General features: G+C 41.4%; 1 protein-coding gene across 7 annotated transcripts in view; it reads right to left on the bottom strand.

The window, feature by feature from the left end:
• Nucleotides 1-23,634, bottom strand: part of ARHGAP26 (Rho GTPase activating protein 26) — a 427,680-nt gene that overhangs the window by 257,506 nt on the left and 146,540 nt on the right. For all 7 annotated transcript variants that reach the window (XM_011282717.4, XM_019833787.3, XM_011282723.4 and 4 more), the window contains exon 11: nt 6,082-6,160. In XM_011282717.4, coding sequence (XP_011281019.1) covers nt 6,082-6,160 — 79 coding nt within the window. The remainder of the gene's footprint in view (nt 1-6,081; nt 6,161-23,634) is intronic.

Below are 23,634 nucleotides of genomic sequence, written 5' to 3'. Positions count from 1 at the left end.
CCTTGTATCTCCTGTTGCTCAATTCAACAGTCTTTTTTTTTAAGAGAAATTGTTCTTCTGAAGAACATCTAACCAAAGGGAACAAGGACCAAGTGAATAGTAATAAATTCCTTTTAAGACTTGCACATATTGGTATGCTATAGCATGCACCACTATGAATTCTACCTATATAAAAACACTCACAGGCCTCAAAGATGAAGCTTGCAACCAGATTCTTGATCCAGTAAGAGAAAAAGAAACACAAATAAAATAATAGAGGTCTAAACCAATTTCCCAGCAGCTTGGGGACAAGTGGAAGAAATGGACAGCAAAGCAAAGACCTCCCCCTCAGCCTCTTCACCTCACACTGTTACTAAGAAAGCTCTCACAAAATGGGCAGAACTGTCTTCCAAACCAACGTACCACTCAAAGTTGTGAGAACTGCATCATTACACAAGAGCTTAGCAATTTCACCCCACACCTTCTTAACCCTTCAGACTCCTTTAGCCACTTATTTTACCATGGAAAGGAAAAATCTAAGCACTTCCAGTGAAATTGCAAGGTGAGCTTAGCATACAGCTGTGCTGATGAACTGCCAGCCCTGGGATGCATTACAGCAAAGGAGGCTACAGATTACTTTATAATCCTCTACTTGCAGACTTCAAGTTCAGCCTGACTGCTCCATGAAATCATTTTTTCCATCCTAGTGAAAGCAGTCCCTGCCTGCCCTCTGGTGAGCCCAGGCAAGGTGGCTTTAAATAAACTCTGTGTTCAAATGACCCAAGTAATTTAGAAATGGAAGCTAGAAAGAGAATGTAGTTATCCTATTATCTGTTCTCCTCTCCAAAAGGACAATAGTAAGAACTTCTAATGAGCATGTGCTGTGTTCAGGACTTGTGCTAATCATTTTACATATATATTGATCCTTACAAAACAACTTTATACGAAGGTATCATTATTATCCCCACTTTGCTAGCCAAGAAACAGGTCCGCAGGAACTAGGTCATTTTACAAGGTTAGAGACCTATTAGTGATGAGTGGGGATTTAAACTCAGGCTGGCTGAGCCTATATTCTTAACCACGGTAACATTCTGCTTCTGGTCGTGGAATCTTACCATTAATTAACCTTGCTTTTTCCTTCAAATACTCTCAACAGCTCTTTCAGATATTAGGTGCAGAGTGTTAAGATACAGGGCAAACTAACGATTTATTCTAGGAGTGCTTGAAGAACTTGGGGGCTAGAGTCTGGGCACAGTAGAAAAAGGTGAGAGAAGGGCACACACTGTTCAGGTTCCACAGGACTAAAATAGAAGATTTCTTTAAAATGAAGTGAGAAGGAAGCCACACTATCTTGTCCTCTCACTAGAGGAGTGGTTTTTCCTTAATCTCTTCCTCTTTTCCCTTCAACCACTGCAGGAACCACACAAAATAGCTCCACTTAGAAGGGAGGGTAGGTACTATTCAACTACAGCTTCCTAATAATTCAGCAGTGTGTGTTGCAGTAAAAAAAAAATAGCACAGGGCTGGAAGCTACGAGACTTGGATTGTCTACCCAAGATCAACCACTAACCGTTTTCAGGCAGTGTTCCCTCTGAGGTAAGTACAGGTATGATACTAGACTAGGTATGGGCCTCTTTCTGCTCCACAGCTAGGAGTTTGGGCCACATGAAAAAAGCTGGTATCTAGCCATTTCTGACCTACAGAGGTGTCAACTTCATACTGTCAACTAATACATGGATTCATACACAATCTTTCATGCTACACCACCTGTTTCTTATCTTCCTAATCTAATTCTACATAATTCCAGCATCTGCCAACCTTCTAACCTCCTGGCTGTCAAAAGAGATTCAAGTAGTGGTTCAAAGCAGAGAAATATCTAATTTCACTCAAGAATCCTTGGGATGTGAAAGGGGACTAATACTTCTAAAATAAGGAGGTAACAGAAACACTTCCAGACAGACACCACTAATCACAGCTACCCTATTAGTTCCAATGGCTTGCTGGGTCAACACTGGGTCATAGTGTAGAGAGAATAATAAATACCTCAGAATGTGTGTGTGTGTGTGTGTGTGTGTGTGTGTGTGTGTGTGTGTGTGTTGGCAGTGATGGTGGGCTGGTAGTAATTAATCAGCTTGGTTTCAACCAATATGCTTATGAACATTATGTAAAGAGAAAAGGAGAGGTCACTTCAGTTATAAGAACTCAGAAAAAGGAAATCTAGTGTCTCTCAAATTTTTCTTGGCTGCAGTATTTATGCAGCTTGAATCAAGGTTTCATGACCTAATAGGGAAAGTCTGTTCGAAAGCCTGAAACTGTGGCCACAAAAGATTAAAACAAAAGCTTATGTGGCTACAATGGTGAATCTATAGCTTATCATCAACCCAGATTTAAAAGAAAGTCAAGAAAATCCAGCAGAATCATTTCAAAACTTTATCTTACTAACTAGCTTGTTGAGTTTTTAAAAATTTATATACTCACATCTGTACACCTTTTTTTTTTTTTTCTTGCCCTACTGCTCTGGCTATGATTTCTAGTACTATGTTGAATAAAACTGTCAAGAGTGAACATCTTTGTCTTGTTCCCATTTTTAGGGAGAAAGCATTCAGTCTTTCACAATTAAGTATGGTATTAGTAGTAAACTTGTCATTTTCACTCTTGGCCAAGTATCAAAGAGCAAGCTCTTTGAATAGAAATCTCAATGGAATACAGGTAGCAGAGTGGGGACAAACCGTGCCACTTTTGCCTACCTCCTTTCTCCCTCTTTCCTCATATAACAATGCTTTGATGTTTCCCTCAGGAGAAGTCAACATTCCCCCACCAGTGCAATTCTAGGGCAGTGAGCAGCTGAGTCAGGTCATGGCAATTCATCTATCCTACCCTCTGTTCCAGATATTTAGTCCAACAAAATTCAAAGATGGGACTTCTTTGAAATTATTATATAAGGCTCTCTTTCTACTAAACTTATAGATTAGGGGTCAACAAAGTATGACCCATGACTGAAAGGTTTCCATCTGTTTGTTTTTTGGTAAATAAAGTTTTATTGCAATGTGGCCACACCTGCTCATTCACCTATTGTCTACAGCTGCTTTTGAGTAACAACAGCAAGGAAGAGTAGCTACAACAGTGACCATAGGGCTCCCAAAGCCTAAATTCTAATCTGCCCCATTAACAGAGCCAGTTTCCTGCTGTTATTGATAGTATCTGGACAGTATCTGGATAGTATCTGGATACTATCTGGATACTATCTGGAAAGAACCTACTAGAAATGGCATTAACATAAAAGAAGAAAACAACTCCAAATATTAGGGAAGTTCCTGGATTTGGATGGGCCAGAACTATTGTACCCCAACATTTTTCAGTTCCATAGCCAATAAATCCAGCTTTTTTTCTCAAGCAAGTATAAATGGGGCTTCCTTCATTTGAATTCAAATTTGCAACATAGATTAAAAACTGTAATGCTCACTGCAAAATCACAATTCTAATTTCTTCCTCTGTTATACAGCTATGAATACCATAAAGATACCCAGAATTTCTTCTGGATGAGAAAGTCACTGAGCACTACAAACTGTAATTTCTGTAACCAAAACAGTGTACAAGCAACCAATTAAGGGTTCATTTCAGCTGTTTTTCCAACCAACCAACCTGAAGTGTTATTAAACAATAAAAGAACAAAAAAGACGTAAGCCAAAGTTACCCCTACCACACACACACACACACACACACACACACACACACAAAGAACACTGACAATCATCACAATCAATCATTCACAGAACAACCAAGCTATAAGTACAAAAACAAAAGTTAAGTGCTGCCATTATAATCTCCCTGAAATAAAGCAAACATTCCAAAACCAAGTAGAGAAAGAGGTTTCTGCTTCCTTTAACAAAGCCTAAACTTCTAAGGGGACACAGTTAACTAATTAGGGAGGATGTGATTAAAATTGGAGCTGCTAATGGGCGCCTGGGTGGCTCAGTCGGTTAAGCGTCCGACTTTGGTTCAGGTCATGAACTCGCAGTTTGTGGGTTCGAGCCCCGCGTGGGGATATATGCTGACAGCTCAGAGCCTGGAGCCTGCTTCAGATTCTGTGTTTCCAGCTCTGTGCCTCCCCTGCTCAGCCTCTGTCTCTATCTCTCAATAATAAATAAAAATGCCTAAGAAAAAAATTGGAGCTAATTGTCTACTGGGTATATAGCTCCAGGAATATTCCCTAGAGGCTCTCAGCAATGGGAGACAAAATTAAGCCTAATATTCCTGCCACTTATGCAATTATCATTTGTCTGTCTCTCTCTCTCCAGCAAACTTAAAAGTACATAGAGGTATGGTCCTTAATGCAAGCTCTATGTTCCCGTGTGGAAATAATTTTATATTATGTTTAGAAACAGAATTATTTTGTGTTTCAACTTGTTTTAATGTGTACATTCTGGAGCAAGGAGATGTTTCTTTCAACAGCTTGCTTTCCATCTGCAGAAGCCAGATGTTAACCTATGGGAAAACTCAAGTATTTAGTAAGACCAATTCCATACAGAGAACAAGTATCAAGTGGTGGGGAGAGGGAGGAAGAGGAGGCTTCAAAGGGAGTTGGTTAGGCAGTGTAATTGCGAACTGCAGCTTTCGAGGAGGGGCGGGGAGACAGATACCAAGAATAGTATGCCCTGACAAGATGTTTTCTTCCTGGGTCTATCTTCCCCTAGAATTGCAGAATCATTCAAGAGAGTCAGAGACAGGACTGTAAAAATGAAATGAGTGAGAATTCTTAGAAGGCAATTTCACATTTCATCTCTATTAATGATAAAAACCAAACTTATCTAGGGCCACACACAGGTTCATATTCTAGCTCTCCACTGTGGTGGAAACTGTCAACCACCCCACAGTCTTCTTTCTCTTCTTCTGCCTGCAAGTGATAAAATACTCCGGGTACTGCCTAGGGCCCTGGCTGCCTATGTTCAAACTCGATTTCCCATCCTCCTCTGTAGACAGATGTGGCCAATGTAAGTATGTTAGGGCCAAGGAAAGTGATGTGTACACCTTCTGGGTCCTGAATGCTTTCATCTCCATTACCTGGATGAAGAATAGTAATGACTAGAGCAAGGGTTGCATATGGCAGAATGACGCTGCAAAGCATCGACTACTCATTTCTGGGCTTGGAGAAAGAAATAAGCTTCTACGTTATTTAAGCTACTATACCGTGGAGTCTCCTTGTTATGGCAGCCCAGCCCACATCCTACTATCACAGCCACTTACTGTCTGAGCTACTGAGTCAAGTTATTTAACCTAAGTCCCAGTTTCCTCATCTGTAAAATGCTAGTATTGTGTGATGTGCTAATAAGATCCTATTTACTTAGTAAGGTACTAAGAAGAATAAATGGGTTGAAATGTGACATGCCAAATCTGTGACTTACACACACACACACAAGGGCTCAATTAAGGGGAGCGACAGTAGCAAAGATAAATGACACCTTGCCAAGTGGCTTTCAAAGACCTCTGACAACAAGCAGCGACTGTGCCCACAAAACCCTCAAGGTAGAGAATGTGTGTCTGCTATATATAACACAAGTGCCTTCTCTTCTGGCCTCTGTGGTCTCAGCAGGAGAAACAAGATGACAAACGGGACGTCATCTGGAAAGCATCGTAATATGACACACATGTCGTGCTGCCGCTGTGGCAATGAGGAAAGATACTGCATGACCAGAAGGCAATGAGGAAAGATACTGAATGATCTGTATACACTTTTATGATCATTTATCCCATTCAAATAGGTTCGAGATAATGTTTGCATCCTAGTATATGGAGGCATCAATACTCAGCAAGCCAGACTCTGCCTCTTCTAAGAGACCTAGGGACAATACAACTTCCCTGGCCGAGGGGAGTATCACACAGACTGAAAGGCCTCAGAGGCCAAAGCTCAGGGACTGCAGCCACAGCATCACTATCACTACCAACATCAACATCTACCAATGTCAGTCCAAAGTTAAAGACTCCCTCTGGTACACTGGTCTTGAGAAACCAAGGCTTGAGATCAATGACAAAAATTCCTGCACTCGGAAGCAGCAAACAACTTAGGCCTTTATTTCTGTTCCACTTCCCTCAATTGTTACTTACAGGTTCCCGGCCATCCATGGCCTCCATCCAGAGCCTCCGGTCCTCTTCCGACAACGCCTGCATGGTGATGACTCCTGGCCTGTGGAGAAAGGAGGACACAGATATGAGCCCAAGGCCACAGGCAGACAGATCTTGATGAAGGTGAAATCTTCAAGAAATATCTGCACAGCATAGTGAGGGGTTGGTGAGATTAACAACACAAAGACAGACACACATGTGGCTCTTCAGAGCCACCTTCCAGTCTCAGAAAGCAAAGCCATCCTCTAAATGCCCCTCAGTGAACCCATTTCCCTCAGGGAGCAAGGAAAAAAACACAGTAGACAAGACCCTAGAGTTACTCAACACAAATGATTAAAGTGATTACTTTAGGGGCACCCGGGTGGCTCAGTCGGTTAAGCATCCAACTTCGGCTCAGGTCATGATCTGGTGGTTCATGACTTCAAGCCCCATGTTGGGCTCTATGCTGACAGCTGAGAACCTGGAGCCTGCTTTGGATTCTGTGTCTCCCTCTCTCTCTGCCCCTCCTCCACCCCCCACCCGCCAGGTGTGAAGTTCTTCACATGCATTACCTCTTTTCACTGCTCACTGAAATCTGCCTGCTCTTTCAAAGTGAGCACAAACCCTCCAGAAAGCTTGTACATAATACCAAATGTTGTTTGTTGAGTCCCCTTTAAAGACAGCACCCCACAACAAGAGACTTGCACCATGGAAACATCCTTGGGAGAAGGGGCTAAAAGCCCTCTGAGCTCATTAAAGCATGAGTTCTTAGGTTCCACAGATGGGTCCCAGAGTGTCTATGAACCTTGCTTCCATCTTCGCATGTACATATGTATATTCTTCTGTATTAACAGTTTAATCTATCCCATTATCAAAAAAGACTGCAACCCTCAAAAAGTTAAGAACTGCTGATTTAAATCCCCATTTTAAAGCTTGAGAAAGCCCAAAAGGCAGTCAGAGGTCGAATGAGCAAGGATTCCATCCCATTACCGCGTGAGTCTGTGGTACTGTTCATGATCACAGAACACTATGGTATTGACACACATATGGGCCTGGCCGTATCCTCAACAGCATGAGTCTATTCATTCTGACCCATTATATCACTGCTTTATTTCCAAAGTTCCAATGAATATGCTAGGCCTATTTATGTTGAACATATTTCAAATATCACATTTGCCTCTTTTCATTCATCATCCCTCAACATCCCCTAAGGAAAAAATGTTCCAAAGATGTGAGCATGTAAGTACATGGGGATTGCAAATTCGAGGGGTGGGGTGTGAATGTGTGTGCACGTTTTGTGTGTGGAGGGGTAGGTGGACAAAAGTGGTGGTAGGTGAGTAAGCGGGTGCATGAGTGGATTCGTTGAGCATGAGAACCCTAATTCCCTTCCTGTGAAGGCCATTCTGGGCATTGCCACCCTAACACAAAGGGGACTTCGAAAATATAGTAAGGTCTTTCTCCACCAGCCCCTGCCGGGGCCCTACCTCCTCTTCTCAGAAATTCTCATTCTCAGACCCAAGTGCCCATCTCCCACCATCAGCCTATGCAGTGTGCCACACCCATGAGCATCTGGGTCTTACTGGAAGCCCACCGCTCCACAGAGCTGATCCTTGGCTTGTGGGTAGATTGATTCTACTCTTCCACCTCGAGCAAAAGGCTTCAATAGCTTATAGATAAAAAGAATACAAAGCTGCAGTGCATTGCAGAGCTCTCAAGCCCCTAGATCTGGAACTTTGAGTGTTGCTCAAAGTGTTGTGCCTAGACCACCAGCTTCAGAATCAGGTGTTCCCTTAAAATGGAGATTCCCAACACAAAACCACCTTCCTGAAACTGAATTTCTGGGCTGGGGCTGGGAACATGGATTTTAACCAACTTCCCAGGTGATCCTACTGCACAGTGAGGTCTGAGGCCCACTACCCTGGGCTGCTCACAGGTCCCCCCCTTTCCTTCCTGTCCCCCCACACTAAAAGAACAAAGACACCCTCTGGTATATGCTAGGGTCAAGCAGCCAATGTGTCTCTGGTTCATTTCCTGCTAGGTGCTCACCAGCAAATAGTGAGACCATGGCAGTGGCCTAGCACACCAAGATTTCAGGGGCCTTGCACATGTCACATCAACTTCATGGCACACAGTGTGAGATACTCACCCAGAGCCACAAAGAGGAAGTTCACACAAACTCAGAGGCCACTTGGCCCTAGTAACCAGGAAAGTCAACAGGATTTGTTTTCACTTCAAGAAGAAATATCAAAATGTGAGTTCTTTTCCACATGTGATTTTGTTCCCCTTTGTGGGGGGGGGGGGGGGCAGTACAGAACTGAATAAAGTGGATTTAACACACTTAGTTCCAATCCTATCACCCATCCCAAGTTCAGTTTATTTTCTCCCAGTCTCATGTATGTACATCTGGATCACAGTACTATCCTTTCTAGACATCTAGAAAACACCCCTTCGGCTCCAACTTTCTTTTCCTCAGTTACAATTTAAACCACAGGTAAACAAATCTCTTAAGTGTGAATTTCCAAGAACCAAGGTGAAAGGGTCAACTTTATGTTGGAATCAAGCAGTAAGTTTCTTTGCATATTTGCCTTCCCTATGTCCCTACTAGCCATCATGCCTCAAAACAAAACAAAATGAGCAAAATTCTCTATAATCCTATACTTTCTGTGTCCGTCCTGTGCGACAGCACATTTTTCTAGGGGCATCAGCTTAGTTCACATGTGAAAAGCACTAGCTTTTCCTAACAAAGGGGAGAGGAGAAAGGAAAAAGAGAATTCCAGACTGGGATATGCAACAAGGAAGGGAAAACGTAAAACAATGGACGAGAACTGAAGAGCTCTTTCTAGTTCTACAAAGAATCGTGACATTATCACGTAACAGAATAAAAACGACAATAATAAATATCCTAGGAGGACATGTCAGATGCTGTGCTAAGAACCATATATATATACATATATATATACGTATATATACATATATACGTATATATATACGTATATATATATGTGTATATATATATATATATTCATTTAATCTTGACAACTACATAAGGAAGGTATACTCTCATTATCCCACAGGGCAGATGAAAAAACCAAGGGTCAAAAAGGTTAAGTACTTTGTCCACAGTCCCAGAACCAGGATCTGAACCCAGCAGTCTGCTGCTTCTTCCTTGCACGCAAGACCACAGCAAATGTGAAGGTGCCCTAGGCCACAGTGAGCTAATATTGACCACCCAAGTCCTCTGTCATCAAAAAGGACTAGGCCCTTCCTTAAGCATCAGAGTGAGCTCCTGCATGGCATCAAATAATATCAAACAATAAAGGGCTCTGTAAAACCTAAAGGATCTCATAAATATGATCACCACTAGAATACCACTCAAACAGCCAATCCAAAACAAGAATATGATGGTGGCCAATGTGACAGTGGCTCACTTTCTACAGCAGTGGTTCTCCACATTTTTTTATGCCTTAACATTCTCAAGAGATGGAAAGGTGAGGACTTCTTTTTAAAGAACACAAAAAGCACTAATCGTAAAGGAGAAAAAAAATGAGACACCTCGACTTCACCAAAATGAATAATTTTCATTATAAAAAGGTAACATTAAAAGAGTGAAAAGGCAAACTACAGAGAAAGAGATGTTTGTGGTTTGTATCTTCAGTGAGACTCTTAACCAAAATATGTAAAGAATGCCAACAAATAAGAAAAAATGAACCCAATTAATAAAATGGATAAAAGACTTGAAGAGGCACTTCAGGAAGGACCAAAAAAAAAAAAAAAAAAAAGGCCAACAAGTGTAAGAAATAGGGCCCAACATGATGTCTTTTCAAGGAAATGCAACTGAAACCACAATGAAATATAACAGATGGAGAGCATTCAGAAGACCACCAATACCAAGTAGTGGCAAGAATGCAAAGCCACTACAACTCTCATACACTGCTAGAGAGAAAATTGATAAAACCTTTCTGGCATTATCCACTAATACTAAACATACACCTGTTCTATGACCTAGCATTTCTACCTCTACTTATATATCCAAGATAAATGAGTGCATATAAGCCTACCAAAAGACACATTCAAGAACTCAGTTTTATTCATAATGGTCAAGTTTTACAACAACAAAACATTCAAATATCCATCTAGGAAAGTAAATTGTTTATGTTTAAACAAGGGAACACCACACAACAATAAAAAACAACAACCACTAGGTACACTCAACAAAATGAATGAACCTTATACACATAATAATGAAACAATCCAAACACAAAAGACTACTAACAGTATAATTCCATTGATATGATGTTCAAACACTAGTGAAAGTCATCTATGGTGACAGAATTCAGAACAGTGATTTCATCTTGGGGGAAAGGTAGGAGCACACTGGAAAGAAACCTTCCGATGTGACTGCTATGTTCTGTAACTTGATCTGGGTGGTTACATAGGTAAGGATGTTGGGTGGGGAGTTATAAAGATATAGAATTAAGATCTGTGCATCTTACTGTGATTACAACTCAATTAAAAAAAAAAAAAGGTTGTAAATACCAAATAAAGAGTACTTGTCATTACTAACTTGGGCTCGCTTCCCCTGACTGTGGTGCTTCATACCGATATAAGCGCCTAGCGGACAACTGACTGAACTACTCTATGCTAGTCTTTACAATGTAGATTTAAAAAGTATCTACTTCATCCGGTTGTTGTGAAGGCCAAGTGAAATATTCATAAAGCATTTCAAAGTGTCAGGCACGCGGTAAACGCTCCAAAAATTAGTTGTTTTAACCGGGCTAAATGGAGGTGGGGGGTGGAGCGAAAAAGATGTCAAGTGTGCACAAGGGTCAAAATTACAGAGGGAGAAGGGCAGGTGTATGTATATAGTTTAAAAAAGGAAAAGAAACCAGCCACAGGTGCTTCTGCTACACAGGACCCCACCCCTAAAAAACTCACACACAGCACTGAAAATCACACCTCTACCACAAAGCCAGCCAGGCCAGGGGCTGCAGTGACACACAGGCTCTGACATCATGGCCATTTCCTTTTTCCTCCAGAGTAAAAGCATCAAAGTGGCCTGCTTCCCCCTTTTGGGATTAATGTCATATAATTGATAAGGACAAAGAAGGGGTCTTTAGCAAATTCTAGAAAATCTGCCAAGGAGCTCCCTCTGCTCCCTAGCTGGGAGAAGTAACAAAGGACCTGCAATCCTTTCTACAGCTCAATCCTAAAATACTACTTAAGATATGGCACCTCATTTTCACTCTGAATAAATCCTTGGTTAGTGCTCTATCTTTATCAGCTTGAGAACTGTGAACAAGTATCTGCAATTTTTTCTAAGCTGGCACTCCACCTGTCACACGACTGGGGAGGAGATGCAGAAAATCGTTACTCATCTGTCACAGGGCAAACTGTGCCCCAGCACCATATCCCCTTCAATTCTGGCCTCCAGAAAGAGCCCATGGAGAACAGGACACCCTTTACTGCCACATCCAGGAGGTGGGACCACTCATGTTAGCTCACAGCCTCCTCAGCAGCAGAGAGCAAGCAGAAACTCAACCAGCCCTGATTCCAGGGCCACTCAACAGCTTTCCTGCTCTAATCTGATTCCTGAATCTGAGTCAACAATAGTGATCTCAGGGGCTTGGCAATTCCACTACTTCCTACTGGACAAGGAAATGCTGTTACTAACTCCACCCCACCGAAACAAACACACGCAGAGTCTAGTAGTACTGTTCTTTCTAAATCAACCTCCAAAGATCTAGGGGTTACCCATTCCTAAGACTCTAAGTATTCTGTTGGCAAGAACTCATCCCCCAGCTTGCATCCACACAACAAGACTCATGGAAAAGTCAAGTTCAGAGTGAAAGAAGGGCTGTGGCACCCACAGAAACACACATTCCCTCAGCCTGTGTTTGAAGCCTCTATGCTTAGACAGGACGACAGGGACTGGTGAAGGCTTGGAAAAATAGGCTGCCATCCACAGGTGAAAACACACTGCTTCTCACATGCCACTGGGAAAACAGGCCCCAACCATTCCTGGACCATTACACGGGTTTAAGGTTCAGTACATCTTCATTGACACAAAGATATGGCCAAAGTCATGCCAAATAACCTTAGAGAACGACATTTCTTTCTTGTCCATAAAATTACACACTTAAATGTCTATAGCCAACAGGCAAGTAGGCAAAAGGGAGTGAAATTGAATAAAAAAGTATTTACTGCCCCAGGGAAAACAGGCTCAGTCTCACTTTCCTCATAACTTGCAGCCCTTTTTTTTTTCTTTTGCACATTTACTTTTTTGATAGAATCAAAGGAACAAAGGAAATATTTGCCTTCTGTGGGAAAGATAACAGTGCAATGCAAAGTGGCAGCTGTCACCTGTCATCACAGTGAAACAGCGGGGCATGGTGGAGACTGAAGCAAAGTAAAGAGCACAAGCATCACCTAAAGGAGGCATCCCCCCGGGCACCTAAATATCTCGGTCAATTAAGCCTCTGACTTTGGCTCAGGTCATGATCTCACAGTTCATGGGTTCAAGCCTTACATGGGGCTCTGTGCTGACAGCTCAGAGCCTGAACCCTGCTTCACATTCTTTGTCTCCCTTGCTCTCTGCCCCTCCCCCACTCATACTTTGTCTCTCTCTCAAAACAAACAAACATGAAAAAGATTTAAAAAAAAATAAAGGAGGCATCCACCATTCAGCTCTATCAACAGCTGGCACATGGGAAGGGGGATCAATATTAACAGATTTTTCCAGCTTCAAAATGTTGCCTCAAACAGTACTCAAACCAAACCAAACATGTCTGTGGACCACCAATTGCAACTTCTAGTGTCTATGTCTGACTTCCTCTGCCTCTGTCCCTGAGCTTCACCCCAGGTTATCATGGCGTAATATAAAGTCATCTCATGCACTAGAACCAACAACAATGTGTTTCTGTATTCTTGATTCATCTCACAAATTCAACAGAGCATCTCCAGATCTTCAAAAAAAAAAAAAAAGGACAAACAGGGGCACCTAGGTGTCTCAGTTAAGTATTGATCTCAGCTCAGGTCATGATCTAAGGGTGCTGTAAGTTTGAGCCCCGTATCAGGCTACACACTGTCAGTGCAGAGCCTGTTTGGGATTCTCTCTCTCCCTCTCTTTTGGTCCCTCCCAAGCTCGTGTGCTTTGCACATGCTATCCCTCTCTAAAAATAAATAAACTTAAAAAAAAGGAGAAACATGGGCTACTTCCTCTTCTTCCCAATACTCAGTACCCTGTGTCATCCCTGGAGGGCAACATTCATCTACTTAGCGATTAAAAGTTATGAATCTGCACAACTGTAAATGCACTAATGACCCACTGAAAGTTCTTGTGCACTACAGATCCTTCTGCGTGAAAAGAATACGCCACCACAACCTGAGCAGGTTATAGGAAGAAACAGAAAAAGTGAGAAAGAAACCAGAAGTTGCAAACTGGGGGCCCATTAACTGTGCCTGATAACGTACCGAGTATTTACCAAGGGCCAAGTCCTGTACTAAAGACTTCACTTGCGTTATCATTTGTCCTTCATAATAACAACTATATGAAGTAGGTATTATCATTATACCTCTTTAAAAAATTGAGACTCAAAATATTGTAAAATGTCACACCACCAGTAAGTGACAAAGCCTCAACCTGCTGACTCTGAAGGCAAACCCATGTATAACCACAGTACTATATTGCCTCCATGTGTATGCAGTGTATGTGCCCTGGGATCCATGGTAACCAGCTCCTTAAGCGCAGGAAAGGAAAGAGGGGTAACACACACACACACACACACACACACACACACACACACACACCTGACCAAGTTTTCGGAAGCAGGCTTCTCATCAATTTAGAAACGATCAGATCCTTTCAATAACGCGTGAATTATAACCTAGTATGGCCTATAGCACTGGCCTCTTCAGAGGAAAGATCCTAAAATAATTAGCGTCTCTCAAGAGTAAATGCTGAAATCATATCAGATAATTTCCTACTTTTTTATTTTTTTGTTTTTATTATTTATTTTTGAGACAGAGAACCAGCAGGGGAGGGGCAGAGAGACAGAGAGGGAGTCACAGAATCCGAAGCAGGCTCTAGGCTCCAAGCTATCAGCACAAACCTGGATGCAGGGCTCGAACTCATGGACTGAGACATCATGACCTGAGCCGAAGTCAGATGCTCAACTGACTGAGCCACCCAGGTGCTCCCTACTTTTTTATTTTAAGGGAGAGTGGTTGTAACATCAGGAAGCCCACAGAAAGAAATCTTTGGGACATTAAATTGCATGGTCCCAAAGAAACAGATACTGATTACCTATTACGGGCCAGCCATGATGCTAGGTAACATAGGCATAAGCAAATGTTAACACCAAGCAGAAGAAAGCATTATTAATTGCCACAATGAATAAGACTCAGGGAGAACAAAAATACTTGTTACCACTATCGATAACAAATTGAAAAAACATTCTAATTCAAAAAATTTATTACTTCATTTACCAATTTTTCAGTTTTACTATTCTTGTTCATAGTGAATAGAAATGTAAGTAAGTGGAATTTACTGATTGAGTTCTTTCCTCTCCTTAGATTTATTTAACAGCAACATTCTGGTTTAGATTCTTAAAAAACAAAACTCACTTTATATTTAGAAGTTGGCTAATGAACTGGCATTCACCATTAGGAAAACATCAAATTTCAGTACACAGAAGACTAGAAATAAGGTTGCCCCAGTCTCCCTCCACAAAATCCATGAACCACCACAACCCGTTCTTACTTAAGCCAGAATCAAACAGTAAACACTCTCTTCGTGTACAAAAAGGAAGAGGAGTAAGATCACTCGATGGCAAGTTCAAACTGCCTCAGTTTTAAAGACTCCAAGAACTTCTCAACTAGTTTACTTTACAGAATGGCCAAGAAGCAATCCAGAAAGCACAATATTTCCCTCCAGTCTACCTCCACCCAAGTCATCGAAGTTAGAGGAGAACACCCTCTGAGGAAGGAAAAGCCATTTCCTCTCTGAAATGTCAGTGGTACTGAGACCAGCACTCTAATCCAACCACCAGGAAGGCAAAAATCAAATATTATTTCAAACAAGGGATGAGGAGGGGAGGGGAGGGGAGGGGAAATCTGAAACCAGGAAAAAGAGGTTCATCTGTTGGAAAAGATAAAGGCGCACTGCACCAAGAAGGGAAAGCGGATCTGCCTGGGGCTCAGCAAACACTGGACAGACAGCCTAAATCACCCATCTGTTTTCTTCATCATCCTCAAATAAGCCGTCCCTGAAGCAAAGAGCCTGACGTTTTTCATTTAGAAAGCAAGGTAAAATGTAATGTTTTAACAGAGGTTGGACTGAGCATGCCTGCTTTTGTAGGGAAGCGGGTGGGAGGAAGGATTTCCAAAGAATGAGTCATTTAGAAAACCTCTTCTTTAAGGAGTCACAGCATTTCTTCTATAGCGCTTGCATGTGCGCACGCACACACACTCACACACACACACACACACACACACACACACACACACACACATACACCGCTGACTCCTAATTGTCGATGTATATAGGACAGCTAATTTTCAAATGGACCTTCTTAATAGTTACTAATAAATATACAAAACTGCCATCTAGAGGCTTAACACTGTAGCAAGTCTGTTACATAATATGATCCTTTTAGGAAAACACGCACCATCTTATTCATGCAACCTCACCAAGACATGCAAACGAGTTCAGGCACACGACACATACGAAATTAGAAGCAAAAGTACTATTTAACCTTAGGATAGTTCCCTTTTGAGATAAGAAACTGTAGGGAAAGGCATAAAAACAGTTTATCTTTTATAGGGAATATATAGAAGTAACAGGTTAACACATACATAATTTGAAAAAGGAATCTTCCCCCACCAGCCCCTTTGCACATATACACTGAACGAACGCATCTGCATTCACTCTTACTTTATAGAGGACTTGAAAAATCATGACACTGTAAGAAAAGAAACAACATCAAAATGGAAAAAACAAGCTCCAATAAACATCCTCCAAAGTAAAGGTTCAACCTGAGAACAATGAATTCCCAGGTTTGGGGGGAAGAGAACAAAAATCCAAAAGCACAACTTTCTCTGACACAGGACAGCATCAGGAAGGAGTATCATTGCATTCCATCTTCACAAGAAGCCTTCAAGGGAAGTATGACTCACCCCATCTTAAGATGTAGCCCAAGACCTCGTGCAGTCACAGAGCTAGTTAAGGGGGAGGCCCTAAATTGAAAGTGAAGGCTCCATGCATCTTTTACCTGCATCGTGCACCCTGCCATAAAAACATCCTTGAAATAAGGGTGGTAACTGATTAAAGGGCGTGGGTAGATTTTTCAGACCTTCCATAAATCTTCTAAGCCTCCACTATTCTTACTTTAACCAACCTTTCATTTTCATGGAATTTGTTTCATCCTACCTATATTAAAAGCACATTATGTAAGTACGTGCTCACGTTTTAATTTAAATAGCAACTAACGTGATTAAGCTCCTGTAGTCTCACACACAATAGTTCACCAAAGTCCCAAAGAAAAGAACAAAATGATCTAGCTCAAAAATTGCATTTTCCGTAAGAAACAAAATAAACAACCACAAGCACATAGTACTGTATTAGAGCCGTATGAAATGACGCAGTAAGGAAATTACAGACACCCAAATTGAGACTTGAAAAGAGGTATATAGAACTTACCTAATTAAACAACCATCCAAGCATTACCATGAAAAGCTCATACACTGTTCAAATACCCAGTACATACAGTGGGAAGACGGCAGAGTTGATAATGGGTATGGCATGCCAGGTTGGTACTGGACAGAGAAAAGAGGTCTTTCTTCACCTTATTTGTGAAAGCTTGCAAAAGGAGGGCTTCAGGTTTGGTTTGGAAGAAAAATCAGGTGATGGCTTTTAAAAAGGAAAGTCCAGGGGCGCCTGGGTGGCGCAGTCGGTTAAGCGTCCGACTTCAGCCAGGTCACGATCTCGCGGTCCGGGAGTTCGAGCCCGGCGTCGGGCTCTGGGCTGATGGCTCGGAGCCTGGAGCCTGTTTCCGATTCTGTGTCTCCCTCTCTCTCTGCCCCTCCCCCGTTCATGCTCTGTCTCTCTCTGTCCCAAAAATAAATAAACGTTCAAAAAAAAAATTTTAAAAGGAAAGTCCATTAGATTCAGAGAGTGCCTCAGTAAACTTTCTAACTTCACAGTCAGTAAATTCTCCAGCATATAGTAGTGCTTAATAAATGAGGGAGGGAGGGAAGGAGGGAAGGAGATAAGGAATGGATTCAGAATATTCTAGTCATGCCATCAATCTCTGTAAGAACAGAGGGATTAAATCCCTGTGTTTGTTACATTTTCCTACAGCTATCTGGTCCTCCAAGTTTGTTGGAACACTCAACACCCCAGTTTATACCTATAGTTGTGTCAGTAAGTGTGTATGTGTGTGTGTTTGTGTGTGCCCATTCTACAATCAAAGGTAAGCTCTGTGAAGGCAAGGACTAAGCTCATCTTGGCCCCCATGTCAATAGCGGGAATGGGGCACTTAGTACCCTACATAATGTTTTCAAACATATTAACTCCTGTTGGAGTCAGCTAGTCCTGGACAAAATAAAGCATTCTAATTGTTTCCTTTCCCCAAGTATAAACAACGCCCCTCAAGAGACTACACTGATTTAGTACATCACAATGAAGACTTTTGTTTCTATTATTTTCCATATGGTTTAGTGGCTCCTCCTGGAAAACATATGGGAGAAAATATCCATGTGTCACATCTGTGAGAAATTTCTTAAAAATAAACAAATCCAGGGATGCTGGGAGAAGACTGCCACCATGATCCTTTAGTTTGAACAAATATTTTCTCTACTTTTGCTTAGTAATTGCAATAGGATGCTGCATGGTGGAGTCAATTATTCAAAGTGACTAAAGTGAGGCATCGATTGGCAAGTATTAGTAACAGCTACTTTTAGATGGAATCCCGTTTCTACCCAGGGACTTTACACTGAACTCCCTCAAAAAGAGCTGACACAGTTTAAGGGGAAAAAGTGATAAATCTAGTCTTTGTTCGATCAACCAATATAAAATATAAACCTTCAAGTACTCGGTGCTATGGCAAGGTAAACCAAACAGGGCTCCTTTATTGTGATATAAGAAAGAATGATTTTTGTAAAGCTCACAAAAGCTTAGGCTACCTTCAAGAATAGCCAAAACAAGGAAGATAATTTATGTCAATATGCTGTTTGTGAAGTGAGGCTCCTTGCCAGTCGGATTATTCAACAGGTGCATGTTGGGCCATCCATCTAAAAGGCTGTTGTTGCTGCTGCTTGATTGAGGGAGGTCCTCCCTATTCAATACTGTGTTCATTTGCTCGGACTGCTGTAACAAAGTACCACAAATTGGGTTACACCCCCACAAGAAATCCAGCCTCTCATACGTTTAGAGGCTGTCAAGTTCAAGAGCAAGTAGTTAGCGGGGTTCCTTCTGAGGTATGTGAAGGAGAATCCTCTCCATGCCTCTCTACTAGCTTCCGGTGTTTCCTGGCCAATCTTTGCCATTCCTTGCCTTGAAGACACATCTGTCTCACTGTCCAAATTACTCCTTTTTATAAGGACATCGGTCATAGGAGATTAGGGCCCACCCTAATGACCTCACTTTAATTTGATTACCCCTGTAAAGACCCTATTTCCAAATAATTTTAATTTTTAGATACTGGGAATTAGAACTTCCACATGTGAATTGGGAAGTACACAATTCAACTCATAGTAACTATCTTCTAAGAAAGTAAGAAAATACTGCTCTTTGTACCATGTTGTGGCAATAGCCTACAACTACTCCAAGTGCTACACACTCATTTAAAGTCCTATTACAGTCTTAATGAGTCCTGAAATTCAACTTTAAAACACCACCAGAAGGGAAAAATCAAAGCAGTATCACATTGATTTAACAGACATAATATCTTGATCTAAGCAGGGTTTCACTTCATAACTGAAGAAAGACTCAAGAATTTCTACTAACAGCAACTTCTCAGTGTTGGTAACAATAAAACCCTTACAAAGGAAAGCCAAAGACATGAGAAACTAGTATCAGCCTGTGAAATATTTACTCAGAATAGTCAAGGGTCCTCAACAAACTCTTGGGTCTGAAAACTAGTTCTGAAAAACGGCATCAGAGGCAGGCACTAGAGAATAAGGGATAGATAAGATGTAATTATGTAGAATTATGTAACCATATGAAGTCAATATAGAAGGTTCTAAGATACTGCGAAGAGACTATAGGCCTAGTTGAAATACCAAAGGAAAAACAATTAGATAAAAGAATTAAAAGCAGATTTCTGAAATGTATTTGGTTTATAGACAATCTCTAACATACAGTTCAAGAACTATAGTTCTAAATCCTATAGCTCTGAATTAACAGTTAATTTGATTTCAAGCTTATTCATGAGCCAGAGTCACAATACAGCTTCCTTTAAGACAAATGTCCGAGACTAACCCCTTTTCATCAGAATTTGAGGACGAGCAAACTGACAGCATTGTATTATGATCCAATGAAATTAATTGATAAATGGCATTGTCACTATGATTTCTTACTCATGTTAGTCTCCCGCAATAAAGAGAAATGAATGTCATCTTAAAAGGGAGAAGAGGTATACGAAAAAAAAACCAGCACTCATGGAACACCTGTGTGAATGTGCCCAGCCTGTGCTATCTGCATTGCCTATTTAAAGTATTAGCCATGTGAGGATTTTCTGAAGGTCACAAGGTAGTAAATATAAGAACAGAAGCTAGTTTGCAACTTGAGTTCATCCATTTGTTTATGATGCCACATGCAAGTGATTACAGTGAGAAAGCACTTCTCAGATTTCACAGCCAGGAAGTTGAACACACAGCAGGGTCTCTGAAACCCAAGTACTGACAGCACTGGGCTTATCACTGGAAAGCATTTCTCAAATACCCTCAGTTTTGAGGCAAGGTGCCCTGCACTGAGCTCCTATACACATCAGTTCAATTCCCTCCTGAGCCTTGGTGAAGACTCACACCTCTAAACCGCAGATTTCCCATCAGTAACAGGGATTCATGGAGCACAGTCCTCCTTGGACTATCGTGAGGATTACAGGAGACATGTATGAATGGCGTTCAATTTCCAGAAAATGTTCTCTTACTGCTAGTTCCCTCACCCCTCCTCCATCTTGAACTTAAAAAGTGAGTTTTACTGTGGTTGTTGTGGTTGCTTTTTCCTGGTCATCTAGCTATATTCTCCTCTCTAGGGGTAAGAATAAAGCTCCTCGGTAAAGGAGCTTGAGTTTTCTGGTTTTTTGTTTTGTTTCACTACTGTTCCTTGTTACAGTATTTCTAATAAGGAACCATTTTTATACACTGTGAAAAAACTGTACTGTGATATGGTGTTTAATGTACTAATTATGAGTAAAAATAAAGGACAAATGAAGAGCTTGTTCCAAAAGTGGATTTCAGAGTCCCTCTCCCATAGAGTCAGACTATGTAGATCTGGGGCAGAGGCCAAGAAGCTGTAGTGTTTTTTTGTTTGTTGTTGGTTGGTTGGTTGGTTGGTTGTTTTTAATTTACACGTCAGTTAGTTAGCATATAGTGCAATAATGATTTCAGGAGTAGAATCCAGTGATTCATCCCCTACGTATAAACACCCAGTGCTCATCCCAACAAGTGTCCTCCTTAATGCCCCTTGCCCATTTAGCCCATGCCCCCACCCACAACCCCTCCAGTAACCCTCTGTTATCCGTATTTAAGAGTCTCTTACGTTTTGTCCCCCTCCTTGTTTTTATATTATTTTTGCTTCCCTTCCCTTATGTTCATCTGTTCTGTATCTTAAATTCCACAAGTGAAGTCATTCTCTAATTTTGCTTGTGTATATATACATATGGTACATATATACAAATGGTATATATATACACACCACATCTTCTTTATCCATTCATCTGTCGATGGACATTTGGGCTCTTTCCATACGTTGGATGTTATCAATAGCACTGCTATAAACATTGGGATGCATGTGCCCTTCGAAATAGCACACCTGTATCCTTTAGATAAATACCAAGTAATGCAATTGCTGAGTCATAGGGTAGTTCTATTTTTAATTTTTTGAGGAACCTCCATACTGTTTTCCAGAGTGGCTGCACCAGTTTGCATTCCCACCAGCAATGCAAAAGAGATCCTCTTTCTCTGCATCCTGGCCAGCATCTGAGGTTTCCTGAGTTGTTAATTTTAGTCATTCTGACAGGTGTGAGGTGGTATCTCATTGCGGTTTTGATTTGTATTTCCCTGATGATGAGTGATGTTGAGCATTTTTTCCAGTGTCTTTTAGCCATCTGGATGTCTTCTTTAGAAAATCAACTATTTATGTTCTTTGCCCATTTCTTTCCTGGATTATTTGTTTTTTGGGTGTTGAGTTTGGTAAGTTCTTTATGGATTTTGGATACTAATCCTTTATCTGATTTGTCATTTGCAATTATCTTCTCCCATTCTGTCAGTTGCCTTTTAGTTTTGCTCATTGTTTCCTTTGCCATACAGAAGCTTTCTATCTTGATGAGGTCTCAAAAGTTCATTTTTGCTTTGGTTTCCCTTGCCCCTGGAGACGTGGTGAGTAAGAAGTTACTGTGGCCGAGGTCAAAGAGGTTGTTGCCTGTTTTCTCCTCGAGGATTTTGATGGCTTCCTGTCTTATGATGAGGTCCTTCATCCATTTTGAGTTTATTTTTGTGTCTGGTGTAAGAAAGTGGTCCAGGTTCATTCTTCTGCATGTCGCTGTCCAGTTTTCCCAGCACCACTTGCTGAAGAGACTGTCTTTGTTCCATTGGATATTCTTTCCTGCTTTGTCAAAGATTAGTTGGCCATATGTTTGTGGGGTCCATTTCTGGGTTCTCCATTCTGTTCCATTGATCTGAGTGTCTGTTTTTGTGCCAGTACCATACTGTTTTGATGATTACAAAAAGCTGTAGTTCTAACAAGCACCCCCAAGGATGCTGGGCACAGGTGGTTCTCACCACACAGTAAGACATGCTGACATAATCAACTCAAAGATGCTGACCTCCTGGAATATCACTTCCTAAAGGCTATAGCCTCTGTTATAAAATAACATGAACTATCAGCACTAAGCCTAAAAGGTAGAAGTATTTGACCCTAAAAACCCAACACATCGTACATTCTAGGTCAAAAACTACTACTTCAGCATTTATGTGTATCTTAGTAGAGTAAAACCTTAATTGCCAGTACATAAACATTTATAAATACAACCATCTCCTCTTTTCCTTCCACATTTCCTAAGTGCTAAACTTGCATTTTACCGCTCTCTCTCTCTAGCCATTGAGGTATAGGTGAAAATCTGTGGAAGGCACAGATTGGACAGACAGCGGAATCATCTCCTGGCTAAAGTGCACTGGGGAAAAACTAAGGTGTAAGAATCTTCCAGAAGACAGAACAATGGGCAGAGTTGCCAGGAATGCAGCTAAGAAATCCATGGAAATGCTTTTCCTTCTCTCCTTAGTCCCTTTCTGGATGGGTTAAGGAAAATGCAGAATGACACTGGAGTCACAACAGGATAGGTAAGGAAAACGCTGCGAAACTGTAACCTAATCTTTGGGATCAAAGATGATGACCTATATAGAACACATACAAGGTGTTTCATACATGTTTTGTGTTATTTTAGGTGACTGTCAGGTGGCCACACCTAGGTAGTGGCTGTTACTGGAGTTGCCAAGGGAAAGGCAAAGCAGGGAAGGGGGCAACAGCTTACTGACGAGTAGGAATAACTTCAGGGGGGTCTAAGCTAGAGGAGTATCCTTCCTTGCCTGGTACCTGGAACTCAGATGATTAAAGCAGAGAAATATTGCCTCCTGGGGATTAAGGGAAGAGGCATGGCTGTGGGCTGGTTCATTTTCGTGTCAATGGCATGCTCCAGGCTGCGCCCTTTGCTACCTCTAAGAGTTGGCTAGCTCTGGAAGGGAAAGTCTATGCCCAGTCAGGAAGGTTTTTAAGGTGTCCCGACACCATAATATACAGAAAGTGTTAAATTTAAACAATACAACAGAACTATCCACTCACCTCCTGCTCACTAAAAGGAGATTTAGCAGCCTCTTTCCGAACTACAAACAAAACCCTTCCATGTCATCCTAAGGGAACCAGAGACAGAAGCTTAAGATAAATCCACTTCCCAAACCCACTCAGTATCTTCAATGTGACACATTTGCTCTCAGCTTTTAACTGGGACATGCAAAGCTTTTAAGGGGATAATAAAGGGGAAAGATGGTAGGAAGCGCTGGAAAGGTGGAAATGAGACAGAGGCACCACGCTGAGTTTTAATTGCCTAAAGAGCAACTCGCCAAAACTTCTGTGAAGACTTCTGAGGCAGAAAACAGGAAAGCATGAAGCTTCGGAAATCATCTCTGAGCTGATTTTCACTCTAAAGGACAGCCACTGTGGGAGGCACACCCTTTTCCAAATAACCATGCGAAGAGATGCAGTCTCTAGAAACAACAGTTGGCAAGGCAAACAACTAACTCTGCTTCTAAACACACACATCTTCTCCGCCTCTGTCACAGAGG

Source organism: Felis catus, chromosome A1 (assembly GCF_018350175.1).
Source record: "Felis catus isolate Fca126 chromosome A1, F.catus_Fca126_mat1.0, whole genome shotgun sequence".
Taxonomy (NCBI): Eukaryota; Metazoa; Chordata; class Mammalia; order Carnivora; family Felidae; genus Felis; species Felis catus.
The sequence above is the reverse complement of the archived record's forward strand: the minus strand, read 5'-3'. Positions and strand labels throughout refer to the sequence as shown.